The sequence below is a fragment of the Scylla paramamosain genome, chromosome 5, assembly GCF_035594125.1.
Source record: "Scylla paramamosain isolate STU-SP2022 chromosome 5, ASM3559412v1, whole genome shotgun sequence".
Taxonomy (NCBI): Eukaryota; Metazoa; Arthropoda; class Malacostraca; order Decapoda; family Portunidae; genus Scylla; species Scylla paramamosain.
The window spans coordinates 25,680,056-25,701,566 of NC_087155.1; the positions used below are offsets into that span (position 1 = coordinate 25,680,056).

At 40.3% G+C, this 21,511-nt stretch overlaps 1 protein-coding gene and 1 long non-coding RNA gene across 14 annotated transcripts in view; one reads left to right on the plus strand and one right to left on the minus strand.

Moving 5' to 3' along the window:
• Positions 1–11,021, plus strand: part of LOC135100725 (uncharacterized) — a 63,121-nt gene extending 52,100 nt beyond the window's left edge. For all 8 annotated transcript variants that reach the window (XR_010268891.1, XR_010268893.1, XR_010268889.1 and 5 more), the window contains one exon: positions 9,113–11,021. This is a non-coding gene — a long non-coding RNA (uncharacterized LOC135100725). The remainder of the gene's footprint in view (positions 1–9,112) is intronic.
• Positions 10,874–21,395, minus strand: LOC135100723 (probable RNA-binding protein 19). Of its 6 annotated transcripts, none has more exons than XM_064003919.1 (6): positions 20,429–20,949; positions 18,973–19,109; positions 18,395–18,472; positions 14,650–14,961; positions 13,972–14,071; positions 10,874–11,253 (listed from the first exon to the last, which is right to left on the minus strand). In XM_064003919.1, exons 1-3 carry the CDS (start codon positions 20,472–20,474, stop codon positions 18,416–18,418), a joined length of 240 nt encoding a protein of 79 aa, XP_063859989.1. In that variant the 5' UTR covers positions 20,475–20,949; the 3' UTR covers positions 10,874–11,253; positions 13,972–14,071; positions 14,650–14,961; positions 18,395–18,415. The 6 variants fall into 6 exon arrangements, with proteins under 6 accessions (XP_063859989.1, XP_063859988.1, XP_063859986.1 ...); XM_064003914.1 differs by lacking the exon at positions 10,874–11,253 and adding an exon at positions 11,641–11,862 and having other exon boundaries at positions 14,886–14,961; positions 20,429–20,973; XM_064003920.1 differs by lacking the exon at positions 10,874–11,253 and adding an exon at positions 11,641–11,862 and having other exon boundaries at positions 14,886–14,961; positions 20,429–20,954.
• Between the last annotated feature and the right edge of the window lie 116 nt (positions 21,396–21,511).

Here is a 21,511-nt window from a genome sequence, read left to right on the forward strand (position 1 = left end):
GGTCGAGGTCACCAGAAGTAGCAGCATCCTCTTCCTCCACTGGGTCCTGTACTGGAGCACGTGAGAGGGCGTCGGGCACACAGTGTGTCGATCCCTTTTGCCAGCTTGCTGTGAAAGAATACTGAGCAAGCTTCTCCCTCATGCGCTGCAGCCGCAGGTTCTCTATTTCTCCCAACAACTTGCTATTGAGGAGAGGTATCAGCGGGCGGTGGTCGAGCACTAGATCGAAGTGAGGGAGTCCTTTCAGGTAGGTGCCACATTTCCTGACTGCCCAGACGATTGCAGCCATTTCCAACTCTATTACTGCATAGCGGCTCTCTGTGTCTGTAACAAATCTTGACCCGCATTGCACCATCTTCCACTGGTCACTGTGCTTCTGCAGGAGAACGAATCCAAATCCGTGCATCCTTGAGGCGTCAGTCTGTAGCATCGTTGGTAATGATGGGTCGAAGTATGCCAAGACAGGTGGGCTGACGAGACACTGTTTCACCTTCTCAAACGCCTCTTCATGGTTAGGAGACCAGCACCAACTGTTCTTCGGGCGTAAGAGATCTCTGAGGGGTTGTGCAGCTGCAGCCACAGCAGGAGAAAAGCTTCCAAGCTGGTTTGTAAGACCCATGAATGATCGTAAGTCGGTGATGTGCTGTGGTCGAGGGAAGTCAGAGATTGCCTTAACTTTCTTTGAGTCTGTCGTGTAGCCTTGTCCAGAAACAGAGTAACCACAGTAATCTACCACTCTTTCCGCGAATGTAAACTTCTGTGGGTTGAGAGTGATGCCGTGCTGGTCACACCGCCGCACAATCTGAATGACATGGGCTAAGTGCGCACTGTAGGTGGAGTCATAGGCCAGGATGTCGTCCACGATCTTGATGGTGTTAGGTATGTCGCCGAGAGCTTGGTCTCCTCGACGGTTATACTCGTCTCCAGACGAGACGAGACCCATAACCGCTCGCCGAAACTTGTACCGACCCCAAGGTGTTATGAAGCAGGTTAAATCCTGGTCTTCTTCTCTAATGGGGACTTGAAAATACCCCATCTTGGCATCAAGAGTGGTGAACCAAACTGCTCCGGTCCCGATCGAGGCGATGGCGTCATGAGGTGAGCGCACTGGATACACGGGCCTCTTCACGTAACGGTTGAGTCGTGTCAGGTCAACACACAGCCTTACACCAGATGTCTTTTTTGGGACAGGCACGATGGGGTGGCACCATGCCGTAGGGTAGTCCACACTCTCGATGATTCCCTTGTTAAGCAGCTCTTCCAACTGGCTCTTAATTTCTTCACGCCAATTGTAAGGGATTGTACGAGATGCTGTTACGGCGAAGGGTCGAGCGTCGTCTGTCAACTCGATGGCCATGGATCCACCAGCCATTGCACGTAAACCTTCCTTTGCTTCGAAGACGCTGGGAAAGGCCTTGATCACAGCAGCAGCGTGCCCCGCACGCTGCTGTGGCGTTGGGTCGTAGGAATGAGGCCAGCTGATCACTTCTGTGGGCGTAGATAGAGGTGGCTGCGAGGCGGTCGGGTACTTGATGGAGCTGTTGCCGGTGTGCTGTTCTTCCCTGCGTAGCGGTCGGATTTGAGCCGGAAAATCTTCGGGGAGGATTCCGAGAGCGATGGAATCGTACCAGCTAAGCAGCGCCCCCTTCACCTCCTTCACCACGCTCACAACAGTCTCAGCTTCCCTGTCGCCCAGTTGCAAGTGCGACGAGAAAGTTCCTACACAGGTGAGGGGGTGATTACCGGCAGCATAAAGTCCATCACCATCAGCGGGCGCCAAGCTGGAGGGCGGGATTCCAAGGAGTGTTGCCGTGTCGAGGCCAATAACGGTCGTTTCGGCCCCAGAGTCAGGAGTCCACGTAATCTTGTCTCTTCCAGCGGGATGTGTGGCGGTAATGAGCACCTGGGGCGCAGGTCGTGCCGTCACCGTCTTTGTGTATACGCCTGATAAGAGCTGGTATACACTGGCACTGGCTCCCCGCCTCGGGCCTGCACCGCGATGAGGAGAGACAGTTGAGGAACTCCTCGAAGCTCCTCGTCGTTTCCTCACTGTCTGCTGACATACACTCGCAAAATGCCCTCTTTTCCCGCAGTTACGACACACTTTATCTATTGCCTGGCATCCCCTTTTGTCACTGCGACAATCTTTGCCACAACGATAACAGCCCGTGGGGCTTGAGCCCCCGAAACTGCCCTTCCTGTAGTTCGAGACAGCGTTCACACCATGGCTCGAAGAGTGAGAGCCGCCCCTTAGTACTGCACTACACTGGTTAGCGCTCTCTGATGCTCTGCAAATATCTATGGCGTTTTCAAGGGTGAGTTTCTTGTTTTCCAGCATGCGTTTCAGAGCCACTTCGTCTCGTGTCCCAACGACAATTCTGTCACGCAGCTGATGGTTTATGCACTGGTCGCAAAAGTCACAGAAATTGGCGATTTCCTTTACAGCACATAAAAAGTCGTCAAAACCTTCTTGCGTTTCTTGCACGCGGGAGTAGAAGTCTCTTCTATCCATGATGATGTTGCGCTGGCTTCGCAGGTACTCACACATTGCATCGAGGATGGTTCTTAACTCCGCGTCTCTCGGTAAGCTTATCCCGTAGCGAAGTGTACGGGTCCACTCGTCGTCTAGGACAGCAGCGAGTGCCGCCCTCTGCTCAGCCAGGGAGAGACAGTCTATCCTGGCGAGGGTTACGTATCCTTCAAACTTATGGCGCCACGTGTCGAACTCACGTAAAGATGCTGACGCCGTTAAGTGAGGAATGATGGTGGCGGACGTCGGGAACCTCGCGCCCTGGGTAGACGTGCTGCGGGCTGTGGTTTCGCCTTCATTGCTCGCCGTGGTGCGACTGGGAGCTTGTGTCCCCACTCTCTCCAGCAGCTGGGTTAAACGCTCCTCGCGAGCCTGACTCTGCTCCGACTGTCGCGCTAGCAGGGCAGCCAGCGCCTCCAACTGCTTCTCCATTCTGCGCCGTACCCACTGCAGCCTTGTCCTGATCCTACTCACTGCGCCATGTTCGACTCTTGACCAGCAGGGGCACAGGAAACGCAGGTAACAGTGCAGGTGTTTATTCACAGAAGGTGTGAACAGAAGGCTGGAGGTAGGTGATCTCTCGGCGCCAGGCCGCGCACTTCCACTTAACACTTATGACTGAAGCCTAGCTCGTTCACTCATACACGTATTCATGCCTCACACAAGTCTCGCTCATTCACTCGTTCACACAACTAGCTAACAACCACACAAGATCTTCGTTACTTGTGCTTGTAGTGAAGGATGAGTTAATATTGGTAGCTGGTCTAGGTTTGTGTAAGAGAGAGAAAGAGAGAGAGAGAGAGTCGAAAGTGAACGCGTATCTACATTAATAATAATAATAATAATAGTAATGATAATAATAGTAATAGTAATAATAATAATAATAGTAATAATAATGATAATAGTAATAACAACATTAACAATTTTGAATAACAACAACGCCAATTTTTTTTTTTTTTTTTCGCACTCCGCCCCTCAAATGTCGATTAATCAAACACTACATCAGTCCCAGTCAGTCCGTCAGTCCGTCAGTCAGTCAGCTTTTGATGGGGAGGAGAGTTGTCTGACATTTGCGGGGAAATTAATATGAAAGACTCGCCGGGGAGGGGGAAAAAATCAAGGTGAATAAATAAAATATGCTATGAAGGTGAGGAGGCGAGACAGGTGTTGGAAAAATATATTGTGGCCGCGGACAGGTGTGGGGAGAGGAAAGGACAGGTGAGATGTGCGGGCCCTGACGGGGAATTAATTGCTTTGTTGTGAGAGAGAGAGAGAGAGAGAGAGAGAGAGAGAGAGAGAGAGAGAGAGAGAGAGAGAGAGAGAGAGGAAATAGGTACATTGGTAGTTTTCCCACCACCTCTGTTTCCTTCCTTCCTCCTCCTCCTCCTCCTCCTCCTCCTCCTCCTCCTCCTCCTCCTCCTCCTCCTCCTCCTCCTCCTCCTCCTCCTCCTCCACCCATCACTAATTGAAGGCATTATCACCGTTTTGTTCTCGTGTGTTCTCATTTTCTCCCTGTTCTTCTGTGTGTGTGTGTGTGTGTGTGTGTGTGTGTGTGTGTATACGTGCGCGCGCGCGCACGTGTGCGTGCGTGCGCTCATCACCTTCACCATTATATACGTAACCATCAGTTCCTTCTCCCCAACACACGCAGATTTATTTCAGTTCTTGACATCTTTACTATTCCCGACAAATGTGTTTTACTTTTAAGGATGTTTCCCTTCCACCCTAGAACAAATAATAATGATTATCATAATAATAATCAATAATAATAATAATAATAATAATAATAATAATAATAATAATAATAATAATAATAAAATAGATAAATAAGTGGTAGAAAAGTCAAGCAAAAGAAGAGAAACTACGGGGTTAACGAAACGCTTAACGAGAGACATTGGTAGTTGGTGGTAGCTCACAATATTCACACTGGGGTTGGGGTGGTGCAAATAGATAGATGTAGAAAAAGGAACGAATATGGTGTCAAAGCTCTACGGAATTTGATTGTCATGTTTCACTTACTCGTGTTTTTCTTACCTCCTTCGTCTTTTGTTTATTTATTATTGAGTATTTTCTTTATATGTTTGTTCCCGTGTTGTTGCTGCTCTTGTTGCTATTCTTGTTGTTGTTGTTGTTGTTGTTGTTGTTGTTGTTGTTGTTGTTATAGCTGTTTTATATATATTAATTTCTTGAGTTTTTTTTTTTCGTTATTTGTTACGAAGACAGGGCGAGTATGACAAATATTGGGATTATATATATATATATATATATATATATATATATATATATATATATATATATATATATATATATATATATATATATATATATATATATATATATATATATATATATATATATATGCCATAAATGGGTGATTTTTTTTTTTTTTTTTTTTTTTTCCAGAGCAAGTATATATGCCATAAATGGGTGATTTTTTTTTTTTTTTTTTTTTTCCAGAGCAAGTAGGCAAACATCAAATTAAGTTTAGGTGAGTTTGCCGCGCCGGTGCCTCGCTCCTGACGACGACTGGGCGGGGAGGTCGGCGGCGCCTCGACCCAGACTGTTTCTAATTATTTCCAAGATTCTTTCCCCAAAGATAACTGTGTTAGTCCGCATTTTTAACTAACTTACCCACCAGGAGGCGCCCTCATGCACCGCCTCCCCCATTACTGACTGGCCGCCGCCAGCTTGCTACGGCGAGGCTAGGGCGTCCGAGAAAATGGTGCAACAAAATCTGATATAGCAACACAGAGAGAGAGAGAGAGAGAGAGAGAGAGAGAGAGAGAGAGAGAGAGAGAGAGAGAGAGAGCGGGGGGGGATGAATGAATGGAAGCTGATTCTGTGCTGTAGCGGATAGCTTTATACCAGCAGACAAGGACTAGATTTCTTTTCATCTTTTCTTTCATGTAAGTTTATCCATCCCGTAGCGGGACCACAATGGCAGCCAGCACGTTTATCGTTTTTGTATCTGCTTACATTTGAGATCAGCTGTGTTCCTCTTGTTTTGTAACAATGGCATCAACAACAGTAGCAGCATCAACAACAACAACAACAACAACAACATCTTGTATTATTACTCTGCAGAAGAAAGTGTGTCCAGTAACCTTCTCATCTTATCTCTTGTCAGTTCTCCATCTTTTTCAGGCCATTTTGCTGAACATGTCAGAAATTCTATCATTCATTCATCTTTTATAAAATATATATATATATATATATATATATATATATATATATATATATATATATATATATATATATATATATATATATATATATATATATATATATATACACTTGCATAATTTTGTTTCATTGACCTTTTTTTATGATGAGTAAGATACGAAAACATCTCAGTATTTTTGCTGCTCCCTTTGAAATAATAAGAGGCATAAAAGAATGTCTTTAAAAATCGGTTAAGTTTCTCAAAGTTTTGTAACTTAATTAACCTTTACACACACACACACACACACACACACACACACACACACACACACACACACACACACTAAAGTTCCCTTTTGAGTTTCAGCGACGACTTTTGTCTTTTTCATTGTCACATATAAATAACAGGAACGTATCTCAATTATCAGAAGAAAATTTTTATTTTTTATTTATTTTTTGTTTATTATTTATTTATTTATTTTATTTATTTTATTTATTTTTTTTTTTACTATAATGTCCACACATGTACAGAAAAATTCAACGATTTTTCACCATTAAATGTTTTGCTCAGATTGTGGATGATTAAATCGTGAAAAGTAGAAGAATATTGATATAAAAAAAAAAAATAGATGTTAATAAAAAAAGTTACTTCGTGTCTTTTTTTTTTATGAAATATAGTTATTTTCTTTAAAGTTTACTATCTTTAAAGTTTACTATGTAAGCATTCTGTTTTATTCATATGTCGTGTTATGGATTAACATGATACTCGTATATCGAAGCAAGTAGTGGAAAAGATTTTACAAATGACTGCGCGTAAAACAACAATACATGGCTCATATAGTGATTATATGTTATAGAGTGATGTGGGGAATTGTGAAATGCGTTTGAAGGATTGTAAAGTGAAAGTAAAGCAATAGATTTTTATCATGTGCATGTAATTTTTTTTTTCTAGCTGCCATTAATCATGTAATCAGTATATGTAAGAAAGAATTACTCTTAAAATTGATCCCTGAGGTAATTACAGCTGTAATTATACATAGACTTCGTGCAAAAATATTTCGTAGCAATAAACAGCCTGAGATCTGTCAGAAATGCAATTTTCAAATAGTTTGGACGATACCTTTGATCCTAATATGGTTTAAACCTTTGACTGCTATTTGGTACATCCTTTCATAATTACTAATCACTCGGAGACATTTTTGCTTGTTCTGTAACCACCTACAATTTTGAAACGGTAAAAAGTATAAAATCTATTCTTTTTGATCCCCTACTTTCTCATAGATGCTTATGAAAATTTCATGCATTTCATGTTGTTCATTGTTCCGTATCGCAGCAGAAGGGTTAATTTATTAGGTAGTACGTGATGATTTGATATATCAGACGTCCTAGACAATTTATTCTCTCTCTCTCTCTCTCTCTCTCTCTCTCTCTCTCTCTCTCTCTCTCTCTCTCTCTCTCTCTCTCTCTCTCTCTCTCTCTCTCTCTCTCTCTCTCCCCCCAATGCCCTCTTGCAGTGTGTACTGTTACCCTCCCTCGTATCTGATGATGGTGTAAAGAAATTATTGTCACCAAGTGTAATTTGAGTAAAAAATAAATAAATAAATAAAAATAATAATTTACAACAAGAAGTAAAATAACCAGTTATATTGTGTTGATACATTTCCAAGCGTAATTTATTATCAGATATCGAAACATTACCACCAAGAATGACTCATTAGAACCTGAGTAAAACAGTGAAAATTTAGCCATTCCTGGGTGAAAACATTTTCACACCGCATAACAGACAATAATATATATATATATATATATATATATATATATATATATATATATATATATATATATATATATATATATATATATATATATATATATATATATATATATATATATATATACACACACACACACACACAGAAACAAAAATTCTTGGAAATACCTATGACTTAAAGAAAACCTTACAAATCTTGAAATTACAGTAACCGGAAAACCTTACAAGTCTTGAAATTACAGTAACCGTCCCTGGATAAAGTCGGCCCGGCCCGCCTCACTGTCCACAGCCACTGCCTCCACGTCACCGCCATGTGCGCTTTATTGCCACGTCGCTCTCGCCTCCATATGTTCTAAAGTAACTTCATATCACAGCTAACGTTAAATCTGCTTAGAGGAAGTAAACGTATAGATTGAGCATTGCCAGAAGGAGATCAGGACGGCAGGACAGTGGTTGGTGATTAAAAGACAGTTATAAAAGAGCGCCGCTATTTTTATCTTGCCATTTTTAGTGAACTCCAAATAAAATGTGTCTCTGGTGATAAATGTGGATAGTAAAAGGTTTCGAGCCCGAGGTGATATGAGAAACAGGAAAATACATTAATTTGAGTGAGGATGGTTAGTGAGGAAGATGATAAGACTGGTGTAAACATTTTCCTCGGTGCAAAGTAGGAGAGGTCATTGTGATTCAAGTGCATTACAGAACGGATACAGCAGGACTGGTAGAATAGGCAGCAAGCAGGGGTTGAATAAGAATATTAGTGAAATTGCAGTAAGCCAGTAGGTCTATACATAGCAGCCCTTAAATAATACTAGTAATTATATACATACGCGACACTTACGCCTACCTGCCATTGCATAAATTAGTTTGTACTAAAGCTCTCCACTGATTTCTCCATTGAGTGTATTCGAATCACCTACAATATTGATTGAGTATGTATCATCTTGTCTCCTTTTTAAATGTAACTTAGCAAGCTTGTGCCTGCCATCTACATCTGGTCTTATCCAGAGTACTAACAGCAAGGAGTTTGTCTAATAAGCCCCAAAAATCTTCCTTTCACCTCACTTATATCCTTGATTACACAAGAATACCCTCATTAGGTCCATTCTAAATATCCTTTATTCATATATATTTAGTTTTCTCTTGTGCTTAACTTCTTCCTGGTGTCATTTTTTATCCATGTTATCCTTAGCACGCACTAGTTCTGCAAAATCTTCATCAGCTGTTCTTTTAGTCTCTTTGATCACTTTTCATTCTTTATACAGTCTTTTATTGCACTAATTGTCGTATTACATTTCTTTACAGTTTTCTATCAGTTTTCTTAACTTCTTTCATTCATCATATTTCTCATTTCCCTTCCTGAATTTTTTTTTTTTTTTTTTATTATACCCTTGTCATACTCTCAGATTGATACAAATCAATGTAGTACATTGATTATGCAAATCCCTTTTGTATAACTTAAGTTATTGTGAGGGTAAATGTATAGTTTTAAGGGTATTGTTCCTACAAGTTAGATGTAGTGGACATAAGTTTGGTAAAACAAGCATTTTTTCTCAAGCAAAACTATATAAACAATGAATTCGTGAGGAACTGGCATACAAATTTACTTAGTTAAGATAAAGTCACTAACACATTTTGTTTTTCCTTAGGTTCTGGGTGCCAAAGGTCCATGCTGAAGGTGACACCTGCTCTTCTCAAGCTGCTCATCAACCTTCTCAGTTATGATGAGAGTATTCAAGTTTTTTTCATGATCATGTCATAATCCAGCCACTGTTCATTAAACCAGGAGAGGAGGGAATTCTTTGATCATGTTTTGCAAACCACTCATTGGTTTTGGGTGACATTTTTTTAGTATAACAAAAATAATGAGAAAAGAGCAGAATTGATAATTAATTAGCCTTCTGATTGGTAAGCACACAATTTGAATTTAATCTTAGGTGAGACGCATTGCCTTACTTGTCCATCCAAATAGCTCCAGATCTTTTGAATTAAGTTGCAGACCTCGAGTAATATCAAACTACATGCACACTGAGGAGTGTCGCATCAGCTCCTCAGTTCCAGTATCAGGTGTCTTCCAAAATTAAAAGTTCACCATATATTTTCTCATCAGACACATTACTCTGAAATGTTGCCTTACAACACACACACACACACACACACACACATGAATGTTAAGTGGTGTGTGTGTGTGTGTGTGTGTTTATTTATTGATGTTACTGCACTATTAATTTTAGGACCATTGTCATCATTTAATTATGTTCTCATGGAGAGACAGCTGTCCAAAGTCTAATTTCTTTGCCATGAAAGGGTCCATTTCTTTTATATAGTTTAAAAAAAGTGCCATGTGGATCTTTATATCTTAGTATAAGCATGTATGTGAAGAAAGGCATGACTTCTTTTTGTATATTTAACACACACAAACTCATGCCTTGTTTTGTACATCTAGCACACGCGCTTGCGCGCGTGCTAGACACACACACATTGTATATGCCATTTACTAGATATAATTGGGGAATTCTAACAAGAAAAATAATCATTGCAACAGTTGCTTGTTGGCTTCTACTAGGAAATGAGACGATATTTGACTTTAGGAATTAGAATATTGCTTGGAGTATTTCTTGAGCTTGATTCAATAATGTGAATGAAATGCTTAAAGTTGTCTGTGGTGAGAAATATCTTCAGACCACAGAGCTGGTGTTGTGTGTCACATCAACTCTGCCAATTGATAGGCAAGGCAGTGGTGGGACAAATCCTGTTACTATGCTTCTTAGGTATCATGTTGTTTTTTTTCCACTTGACACATAATCATAACTCTCACAGGGCAGTGCCCTCATCTGGTGACTGGCCTTTGTATTCCCATTTTCCTTTAACGATGTAAACATTAAATTCACTGTGTATGCCTATCAAAATTTTTATTTTTGTAAGATAATAACTATGGATATAAATAATTTAGTATCATAAATAATCCAGGATTATCAGACAATTAGCTAGTCACATTTTTAAACTAAATTAAATGTGTAGGCCAGTCAACATGCTAGTGTCACTCATTGACCTTTTTCATGTCATTAGGTGGAAAAAAACTACAGCACCAGAATCAATGATACTGAGTTTAATCATGACTGACTAAGACAACACTTAGCAGATGAGAACTGAAGTACAGTAATTATGATGTATGTTAACTTTTATCTTCTGGACAGCATGGATATGTGCAACTTGTAACATTTTAAAACTTTAGGTGACATGTTTGTGCACCTACTTTCCCACTGCTTTGAATTCTGGGACAAAGGGTCATGCTAATCTTGCTAATAGGCTTAGATATGCTACCAAGTTATACTTGTCAACTCCAGACATGAGGAATGTTAAGTACTTTAGTGCAAGTCAGAGGATAAGAGTAAGAAGTACATCAAATATTTCACTTACATACATTTATAGTCAAAATTAAAGATTTTTATTACATTACCATCCATGCATAGTCTATACAAAGCCCAGGCAGGTTCACTGTGTGATATAAAGTTATACAAATTGTAGCAATGAGAAAACAATGAAACATCTTTATATCTCTTGCATTTCAACAGCCTTCCTCAGAGAGAATAGACAAGCTAGTGGTGTGATGCAGCTACTTCCCCTCCAAGTGGATCAAGAACATACAGAATAATCTGCTAATTGGGATGCACAAGTGAAACATACCAGGGATAGACAAGAGGATGTAGGAACTTAAAAACGACCTCTGACACTGCAGAAGATGCAACACCATGGTTCTACAAGTGGAGGAACATGACGACCACCCAGACTGAAACAACACAGAAATAATCAACACTGGTCTAAACTGTAGGCAAAGAAGAACATGGGGAAGCGGCATATAACTACAAAGAAAGATTCATGAATCTGCCAAGAGGCACCAGCAGACTTGTAATCAAGTCAAGGAGGAAACAGCACACCTTCCCTTAAAGGTGACCCAAGTGACTGAGAGGTGAACGGTGTGCAGAGGACCAACCACAGGACAACTCTCTACCTGACCTTCCTGCCCTCCACGCTATTTGGAGGGGTATAAAAGCAGCTGCATTGCCACTATATACTGAGAAATGTAAAAAAGATCTGCTTCATCCTTTTTCTCACTACCACTAAATCCACTCTATATACATACATCACAGTCTCCCCCCCCCCTCTCTCTCTCTCTCTCTCTCTCTCTCTCTCCACAGACCCACAGGATGTCCCCCCACAGTATGTTTACAAACCAGTCACTCACCACAGCCCCTCACACTTAGTTTGTTTTGACTGGCCATACTGGATACTTTGGGACTTTTTTGCTCTGCCCCAATCAGATATTTTAGAGAGATCAGAAGTCAGGCATTCTGTGGCTTCCCTGTGAGAACTGTTTACTTCCTGAAGGGTTGGATGTCTGTGAAAAGACGTGGAGAAGTGCAGGGTGGTATCGTCAGTGTAGGAGTGGATAGGGCAAAAAGTTTTAAATCAAAGATCATTGATGAATAGGAAGACAATGGGTGATAGGACAGAACCCTGAGAAACACCACTGTCAATAGATTTAGAAGAACAGTGACCGTCTACGACAGCAGCAACAGAACGATCAGAAAGGAAATGATATGAAGTTACAGAGGGAAGGATAGAAGCCATAGGAGGCTAGTTTGGAAATCAAAGCTTCGTGCCAGACTCTATCAAAAGCTGTTGATATATGTTTAAGGCAACAGCAAAAGTTTCACCAAAATCTCTAAAAGAGGATGACCAAGACTCAGTAAGGAAAGCCAGATCACCAGTAGAGCGGCATTGACAGAACCCATGCTGATGATCAGATTGAAGGTTGTAAAGTGATAGATGTTTAAGAATCTTCCCATTGAGGATAGATTCAAAAACTTCAGATAGGCAGGAAATTAAAGCAATATAGGACAGTAGTTTGAGGGATTAGAACAGTCACCCTTTTTAGGAACAGGCTGAATGTACACAAACTTCCAGTAAGAAGGAAAGTAGATGTTGACAAAGTTGAAAGAGTTTGACTAAGCAAGGTGCAAGCATGGAGGTGCAGTTTCAGAGAACAATATGAGGGACCCCATCAGGTCCATAAGCCATCCAAGGGTTTAGGCCAGCAAGGTCATGGAAAACATTACTGTGAAGAATTTTAATAGGTAGCATGAAGTAGTCAGAGGGTTGAGGAGAGGGACGAACAATCCCTGAATCGTCCAAGGTAGAGTTTTTAGCATGGGTCTGAGCTAAGAGTTCAGCTTTAGAGGTAGATGTGATAGTAGTGGTGCCGAGGTAGATGTGATAGTAGTGGTGCCGAGGTAGATGTGATAATAGTGGTGCCATCTGGTTGAAATAAAGGAGGGAAAGAAGAACAAAGTTATTGGGGATGTTTTTGGCTAGATGCCAGAAGTCACAAGGGGAGTTGGATCTTGAAAGATTTTGAGACTTTCTATTAATGAAGGAGTTTTTGGCTAGCTGGTGAACAAAATTGGCATGGTTCCAGGCATAAATATAAAGTCGATTCTGGTGATGGAAGGCTCAAGTACCTTTTGTGGGCCACCTCTCTATCATGTATAGCACGAGAACAGGCTGTGTTAAACCAAGGTTTGGAAAGTTTAGGTTGAGAAAAAGAGTGAGGGATGTACACCTCCATACCAGACACTATCACCTTTGTTATCACCTTTGTTATGCACTCGGCACACAGAGACGAGTCTCTGTCACGGAAGCAGTAGCCATTCCAAGAAAAATCAGCAAAATACCTCCTCAGGTCCCCCCAACTAGCAGAGGCAAAATGCCAGAGGCACCTCCTCTTAGGGGGATCCTGAGGAGGGACTGGAGCAATAGGACAAGATGAAGATACGAGATTGTGATCGGAGGAGCCCAACGGAGAAGAGAGGGTAGAAGCATAAGCAGAAGGATTAGAGGTTAGGATGAGATTGTGATCGGAGGAGCCCAACGAAGAAGAGAGGGTAGCAGCATAAGCAGAAGGATTAGAGGTTAGGAAAAGGTCAATAATGTTGGGTGTATCTCCGAGACGGTCAGGAATACGCGTAGGGTGTTGCACCAATTGCTCTAGATCATGGAGGATAGCAAAGTTGAAGGTTAGTTTACCAGGATGGTAAGTGAAGGGAGAGGAAAGTCAAAGCTGGCGGTGAACATTGAAGTCTCCAAGAATGGAAATCTCCACAAAAGGGAAGAGAATCAGAATGTGCTCCACTTTGGAAGTTTAGTCAAAGACCATCTTATAGTCAGAGGAGTTAGGTGAGAGGTATACAACACAGACAAATTTAGTGTGTGGAACCATGTTGTGGAACCACGTCACTCACCACAACCCCACACTTGTTTGTTTCGACTGGCCATGCTGAATACTGTTCTAAAACCTGGTATTATTAATTGACAATAAATCTTTATAAAACAAAAGAAATGTTTCAAAACCCAGAGAGCAAAATTTCAGTTCAAGCACAGTAACAAGACAGATCAATCTGAAACTTCATTACAAATTATGTGATCTCTAAGGGAACCAGAACTATACCTTATGCAGATGGTGCCACTTGACATGATCAGAGACAGTTGCATATTGCCAACCTGCAGTACTGCATATTGCTTTGCCAATGCTTCCACCACACAAAAAGCTGTGCAGAAAAAATTAAAAGTCAGTTTGTATCATGCTTAGAGAACTGTTTTATCAAGTACTTCTGCCCTTACCCCATACACAGCTGAGTCACACGTACAGATTTCCACATGCAAATTCTCCCTAATGCCTGAGACATACACAAGTGAGGCTGATAGTGATCAAGTACTACAAAATAAGGCCCATTACTATGAGAATATGTCTGCAAACTGGCATAAATCCAGTTACAATACACCAGTGATCAAGTACTATAAAATAAGGCCCATTACTATGAGAATATGTCTGCAAACTGGCATAAATCCAGTTACAATACACCACATAGTGTGTACATGAAGTTTAAGGCTTCTATAGAGTGTATACCCCACCACAAACAAGGTAGGGAATGATGTCCCAAGGTAGGTGATAGGACTTTTTAGCTCATAAGGAGCCGGTTGGAGGAAAATCCTACCACTGCAGCAAGATGGTTTAAGGAACAGATTCCAATGCTTCTCCAGGTTATCTGTTGGTGGCAGGTTATCTCAAACTTTACAGAAGCATTAAACTTTTTCCAGTTTGCCAACATATTTCCTTTATACTGACCTTCAATTTACACATGGACATGTGGACTCTGCACAGAGCTGCAGAGGAGGTAAGGGCAGAGGAAAGTACAGATTCCTCCAAGCAAGCATAATAAAAAGTGACAGTTGTTGCCAATCACTCTAGTGTTGTCATATAGTAATGACTTTGTCATATAGTAATGACTTTTCCCAGAGTTTTTCTGTGGTGGATACAGTGTCAAAAAAAATAGGCTTGCAGGTGTGCAACACGTGACTCACAGCAACCACCCTATCCAGCAGGGCAGCACAGGATGTATAAGAACAGGATCCAGTGGTCTGGACAAGGATGAAGTTCCTGTAAAATAAGATATGATTAAAAAACATGATACACCAAACTTGTGTTACACTAGCCGGGATTAAATAAAATGTCTACTAATGAACACCACTTCAATTAGGATACAAGTACTATCACCAAAACCCTTGTCATTATACTCATTTGGAATCCTCACCAGTGCAGCACAGAGTGCTGCACTGGAGTGGAGAGAGTAAGTGGGATACACAGATGGCTTAATTACAGTATAGCAGAATCAACACAAATAGAATTTCCCTGAAGCTTCAACTCCACACAAACTGGTATTGATAACCATGCAAATTCTAATTAAATCATTACTGGGATATATTCCTTACTTAAAGGAAGGCCATTGTACTTACGTAAAATATTCTTTTGAGTTCTTAAGAGTGGAGCAAAGACAATAGCCATATTTCACTTTTAAAACAAATTGACACTAAAAAACACACTTCATTTACTGATGTATATTTTTTATATCAATATTCTTTTACTTTTTCATTATTTAATCATTTGTAATCTTAGAGGAAAATTTTCAATTCAAAAAAAAAAATTTTTTTTTTTACCTCACTGTAAAAAAAGTGGAAAAAGAAATTTAATTTAAAAATTTTTATCTGATAATAGGGACATCTTCCTTACTTAAAGAAGAACCATCACATAGCTGTAAAATATTCATTTGCATTTTTGAAGTTGTGCATTGATAATAATTATTTTTAAGCTTTAAATGAAATTAAGACACCAAGAAAACACACTTTATCAATTGATATACTATTTGTGTATCAATCAATAAAGTGTGTTTTTAATTGATATATTATTTGTATATCAATATTCTTCTTCTACTTTTCATGATTTAATCATCTGTAATCTTAAAAGGAAAAAAATTTTTTCAATATTTTGTACATGTTCAGACCTTAATTATGGTCACCAAACAGCCTTTACAGCTATGTATTCTCCTTCAGCAGGATTCTGATAAAAAGTGGTTTTACCATGGCACATCCAAACCATCATTATCACACACAAAAATCTATCAATCTATCTACCGTATTTACCAGACTATAAGACAAGATTTTTTGCCAAATATAAAGCTTCTAAATCTAAGGGTCATCTTATAAATAAAACACATACCTATAACTCCATGATGAATATTCAGCACCACTGTACCTTGGAATTCATTCTGCAGCCACACACATGTATGCATAATACACACACACACATACACAGGCATACAGGCCCACCCTAACTCTATGGGTGTCAAATGTTTACTGACAACATCACAGGCAGGCCAGCAGGTGCCCAGCCCACCAAATTACAGCAATCAGTTGCCTATTCACAGAAATCATGATGCCGATAAATACTGTTAATGTTAAACTAGCCAGTCATAGCCTTCGCAGTTAATCGCATTAAAAAATTAAAGCTACATGACAAGGTGTGAGCCAATCCTTCCATTGTAGCAGTCTCTAGAATATCATTGCCTGACTACCACCACTTCAGCTAACCAGCAGCACTGCAGTGGGCTAAAGATAATCCAGAACATAGTGAAGGATTTAAGGGCCCAGCAGCATGGTGTAGTCACTTCAAGAAAAGGCATGACCTTGTACTAAGACAGAAAACCAAAGTTGCCCACAAATTACCAGCAGACCTTGACAATAAACTAGGCAATTTCCAGAAATATATAATACAGAAATGCAAGGAGTACCAATACCCTTTAAGCAACATCAGAAATATAGATAAAACTCCTTTGTGTTTTGACATGTCTTAAAATAATACTGTAGACATTAAAGGTATAAAAACAGTGCTAATGAAAATGAATGGGCATGAAAAGCCTCGCTTTTACAGTGGTGCTGGCATGCATGGCCGATGGAACTAAACTATGTCCAATGCTGATATTTAAAAGAAAAACAATGCCTAAAATAAAGTTTCCAGCTGGTGTTTTTGTGCATGTCTATGAGAAAGGCTGGATGGATAAAGCAGGAATAAAGTTGTGGCTTGATAACTTATGGAGTGCACGACCTGATGGGCTTCGAGAACAGCGAAGTTTCCTGGTGTGGAACATGTTCAAGTCTCACTTGACTCCCAACACCAAAAAGCAGTTGGCAGCAACCTGCACAGACTCTGCAGTTATTCTGGGAGGACTGACATCACTGGTGCAGCCACTGGATGTTTGCCTCAACAAGCCATTCAAGGACCGCGTATGTGAACAGTGGAACAAGTGTATGATCAGTGGGAAGAAATTGTTCACCAAGGGTGGTAATATGCATGCTCCTGGGTTTGATATGTTGTGCAACTTCATAATCAGTATATGGAATGATACACCTGAAGAAATGGTGATTGATTCATTCAAGAAATGTGGTATTTCTAACTCACTGGATGGTATGGAGGATGACTATTCATGGGCTACTTCTGAAGCAGATGATATTGGTGATGAAACTGCAGATGACAACCCAGGGGATGCAGAATTTGATGCGTATGATGATGCCCTTGAACATGTATCTCAATATATATTTGACATGCTTGCTGTATCAGATGAGGATGATTTTGACGGTTTTTAATTAAATATGTATGTTTCTAATGTTTGAGGCAATTGTTGGAACAAGGTATCAGTCATCTCAGCATGGCAGTGCTGGTGTTTATTATAATGTTTCTTTGTTTTAAAAATTCAGAGTATTGTTTAGTAAAAGTAATATACATACAATATGTAGTTTTTTTAATTCCTTTAACTTATTACATCTTAAGCTACTAGTGTAGGGACAGCAGTAAACCAGTGTATGACGCAATCCATTATCCTTCAGCCAACCACATAAGTAAAAGCACCCTACACCATTTAAGGTGGGGGGGTCGTCTAATATAGCGATAATAGCTCAAAACTAAATTTTTTTTCCCCTCAGAAATTGGGGGTCGTCTTATATAACCAGCCACCTAATAGTCCAGTATATATGATATATATACCAAGCAGGCAATCCCACAAGGTATGGCCCAGATAAAGGAAAACACTACACCATAAAAATAATCTGGAGAAGAAAACCCAAGGACTATAAAGTAAAGTGAGTCTAGCAAATGAGAATATGAGTGACATGAGACATAAGTGGGGAGTGAATGAAACGCTTTGATGCAAATGTATGGATGTATGCTGTGTGCAAGAGGAAATTTTGCTGATAAGAAAAGAAACACTGAAGGATATGGTCTAAAACAGTTTACCTAAGGAGACTATTCAGTACATCAGAGTACTGAGAATAAATAGACTGCACTGGATCAGACTGCAGAAAAATAAGAATGACTGGAATGTAACATGAAAAACTTGCAAGTGGAAAAGAGTGCTATACCTATGATTCAAGAACTGTCTCATGAAACTTTAAAAAACTTGCAAAAAAAAAAAATCCTACATTTGTCACAATACTGATAATACTTTACTTACTGCTCACAATACTGATAATACTTTACTTACTGCTTTGTTTCATCTACCACTTCAGTCTCTCCCAAGGCAAGGTTGACAGCAACACTGTTTGCCTTCAGACTTGAGAATCTGTTAGGACAAAAGGAACATCACATCTACATTACTGAGATTGTCTGGATACCATTTCATTTGGTCTAATGGTGCTATGATAAGCATCCTTGGCTTACACTCCAGAGCTACTTGGTTTGAATATCTATCCAGACAAGGCAATTTAGACTTGCCTACTTTCATTCTATAACTTTTTTCAATCCATGATAAAATAAGTAATGATGTTAAGTCAAAAAAGTTATGATCTTGTTGTATGACAGAACACCACCACATGGTGTGAATTTTATTGCAATCAACCATGTAGTTTTGGAGACATGAGCTTCTGGATAGCATAACAATTGGGCTGGGCTGGGTTGCTCAAGATATACCAACCTAGACATAACTTCACTCTACTTGTACATAATTACTATACAGGGATATAATACTGATGAAAGGAATCTTGTGCAGCAGAAGATTCAAAATTTTCGATCTACAAGAGGATGTCAAAACAAATATGAGGCCATGAGGAATCACCAGCTCACATCCTGCTTGGACCTGTTGTAGCCCCTGACCATGACGTCCACCATGGCACTGCCGCCCATGAACAAGGTGTTCCAGTTGTGCCATGATCCCACAGTGACCTTTTCCTGGGCCTCCTCCTCCTTGAAGCTCAGGTTTTCTGCAAAAGGTGATGAAAAACCTGACTTTGCATTTAAAATTCCTATCCTAACATATGTGTTTGCAATCGAATGTGAGAGAATGCTTGTCAGTGCAAATGTGAGCATGAGTGTGTGTGTATTTCACTTACAGTTGTCATCTGCTGGTCAACCAGACAGCTGTTCCCCCACAGAAAGAGCTTAAAGGTCATAGCAACTTATCTCTGAGTAAGACTGAGACCACTCACACACCACACAGGGACAGTGAGGTCACAACTCCTCAACTTACATCCTGGACCAACTTGTTGCTAGTCATTGAAGAGGTGATAGTTATCTGGAAGGTTGTGTCAAGTTGGTAGGTGAAAGAATTGAGTTTTGAAGCATCAAACAAAACTATCTTTATCTTTGCTCTGCCCCAGAGGTCTTCGTAGAATTCAATTCTCTCTCTTTGCACTCATACTATATGTCCTATGTTAAAAGATCTTTCTCAATCCACCAAGTACTCTTCCTACTTTTTTCACCCTGTACTTCACCTATGTCTCATTTCCATCTCCTGCAACTGTTGATCCAAAATACTTGAAACAATCCACCACTTCTGACTGTTCTCCAATTTATCTTGTATCCATCCTTTCATCATCTATCTCTCTTGAATATTTCATTACTTTACTTTTGCCAACATTTACTTTCCACTTGCTCCTCCTCAAAGACACCCAAACTGTTTCACCTGTCTTTTCAACCTCCTCTCTGAGTCAACCATCAGAGCTTTATTGTCAGCAAATAGTAGTTGACTCAGATCCCATGCCCTTTCTTCCCCAATAATCAAACTCAGGCCTCTGCCAAACACCTCTCATATTCATATTCCCTCATATTCCTTTACTACACCATCCATATAAATAATACAACACCATAGCATTACACAACCCATGCAAACCTACTCTGGCTGGGAAGAACTCACACTTCGCCAATTCTCACACATGCCTTGCTATGATATATACATACATAGAAACTCTTCACTCCTTCGAGCACCTACCTCCATATCAGTATAGTACTATTTTTTTAACATCCTAGTCTTTCTCCAGCCAAAAAAAAAAAAAAAAAAGGCGCTTTCCCACCAGGCCCCTATCCTTGTTTTCCAGAGAGAAATAAAAAAAAATATATGACTGAGTAGTCTTAAACTATTAATTTACCGATTAATTTACTTGATTAATTAAGGGACTACAACATGTCTTTAACCAATAACTACTATCTACGCAGGCTGGCTTGGCTACTTCCCTTACTGAGCCCTTACTAAAGGACTGTGGTGAACAGATCGCTGGGTCATCTGCTAACGAGAGCCTCTTACCAAGACGCCGGTTGGGAGCTGGGTGCCAAGCTGATGTTGGTTGCATGAGCTGCAGACAAGCCCTCCCATTGGACGGATGCGTAAGTTACATAGTTAATATTGTAAGCAAAAAGTATGCACAAAACATACACCAAGTCTACGTATAATAATTCCCAGGAAATTTCAGTCTTCAGGAAAAACAAGCACTACTATGTTAATATTGCGACTGCGGGTGTTGGTGACTTGAGAGCTGTTAACAGCTGATCCCTATCCGAACCACGCTTCACCTTTTTAACGATACTTCCGAATCTTTAACTTACATCCCAGTTATTTCCTTCTATTTGAATCAATATTTTACCTTGGCATTTTCTCATAGCTATATAAAGATAAATCATAGTTCCCTGAAGTAGGCATATGGTCTGATGGAAGACACCAACCCTCACTTCTACAACTCAAGACCGACCAGCCAGTATCATGTGAAATACTCGAGCCGCAGTGCGAGCTTCAGCATGCTGTGTGCCACTGCTGGCAAATATATTTGCTCCCCGCCCCCCGTCACACACACACACACACCGAGAACATCTAATGCTGAAAATAATCAGGTTAATATAATGCAACTTCAAGAATTTTGAAACTCTATGGAGTGCAATACAAATCGTTACTGGTGGCTTTAGTAATCAAGATATAAATCGCTATATAAGGGTGTGAAGAAGAAGAAAAAAAAAAAACTTGGAGCTACGGAATTTTGTACCCCGTATGTTCTGTTGGAATTCAAGAATCTTGCAGGCCATGTGTTGTGGTGCTGGCGCGATGACTCGCCAGTATCCTCGCGGCTCAAGGATTTCGCACAACACATGCAGGTCCTTGTTCTAATGTCTCTCTCCTCTTCTTGAGTCCTTCCCTCCTTTATTGGCAGAACCCACCTTCCTTGTTACACATGATCACATTACCTATAGTCCTGAAGCTACCACTATTCGTTGATAACTTAAATTAGAACTCACCCAAAGGTACCTCCACCTCTCACTGCCAGCCACAATATACGTTACACGTCACACATCACACTGAGATCGCGGTATACTCGTATGCCGCCTTCAACCAAAGATT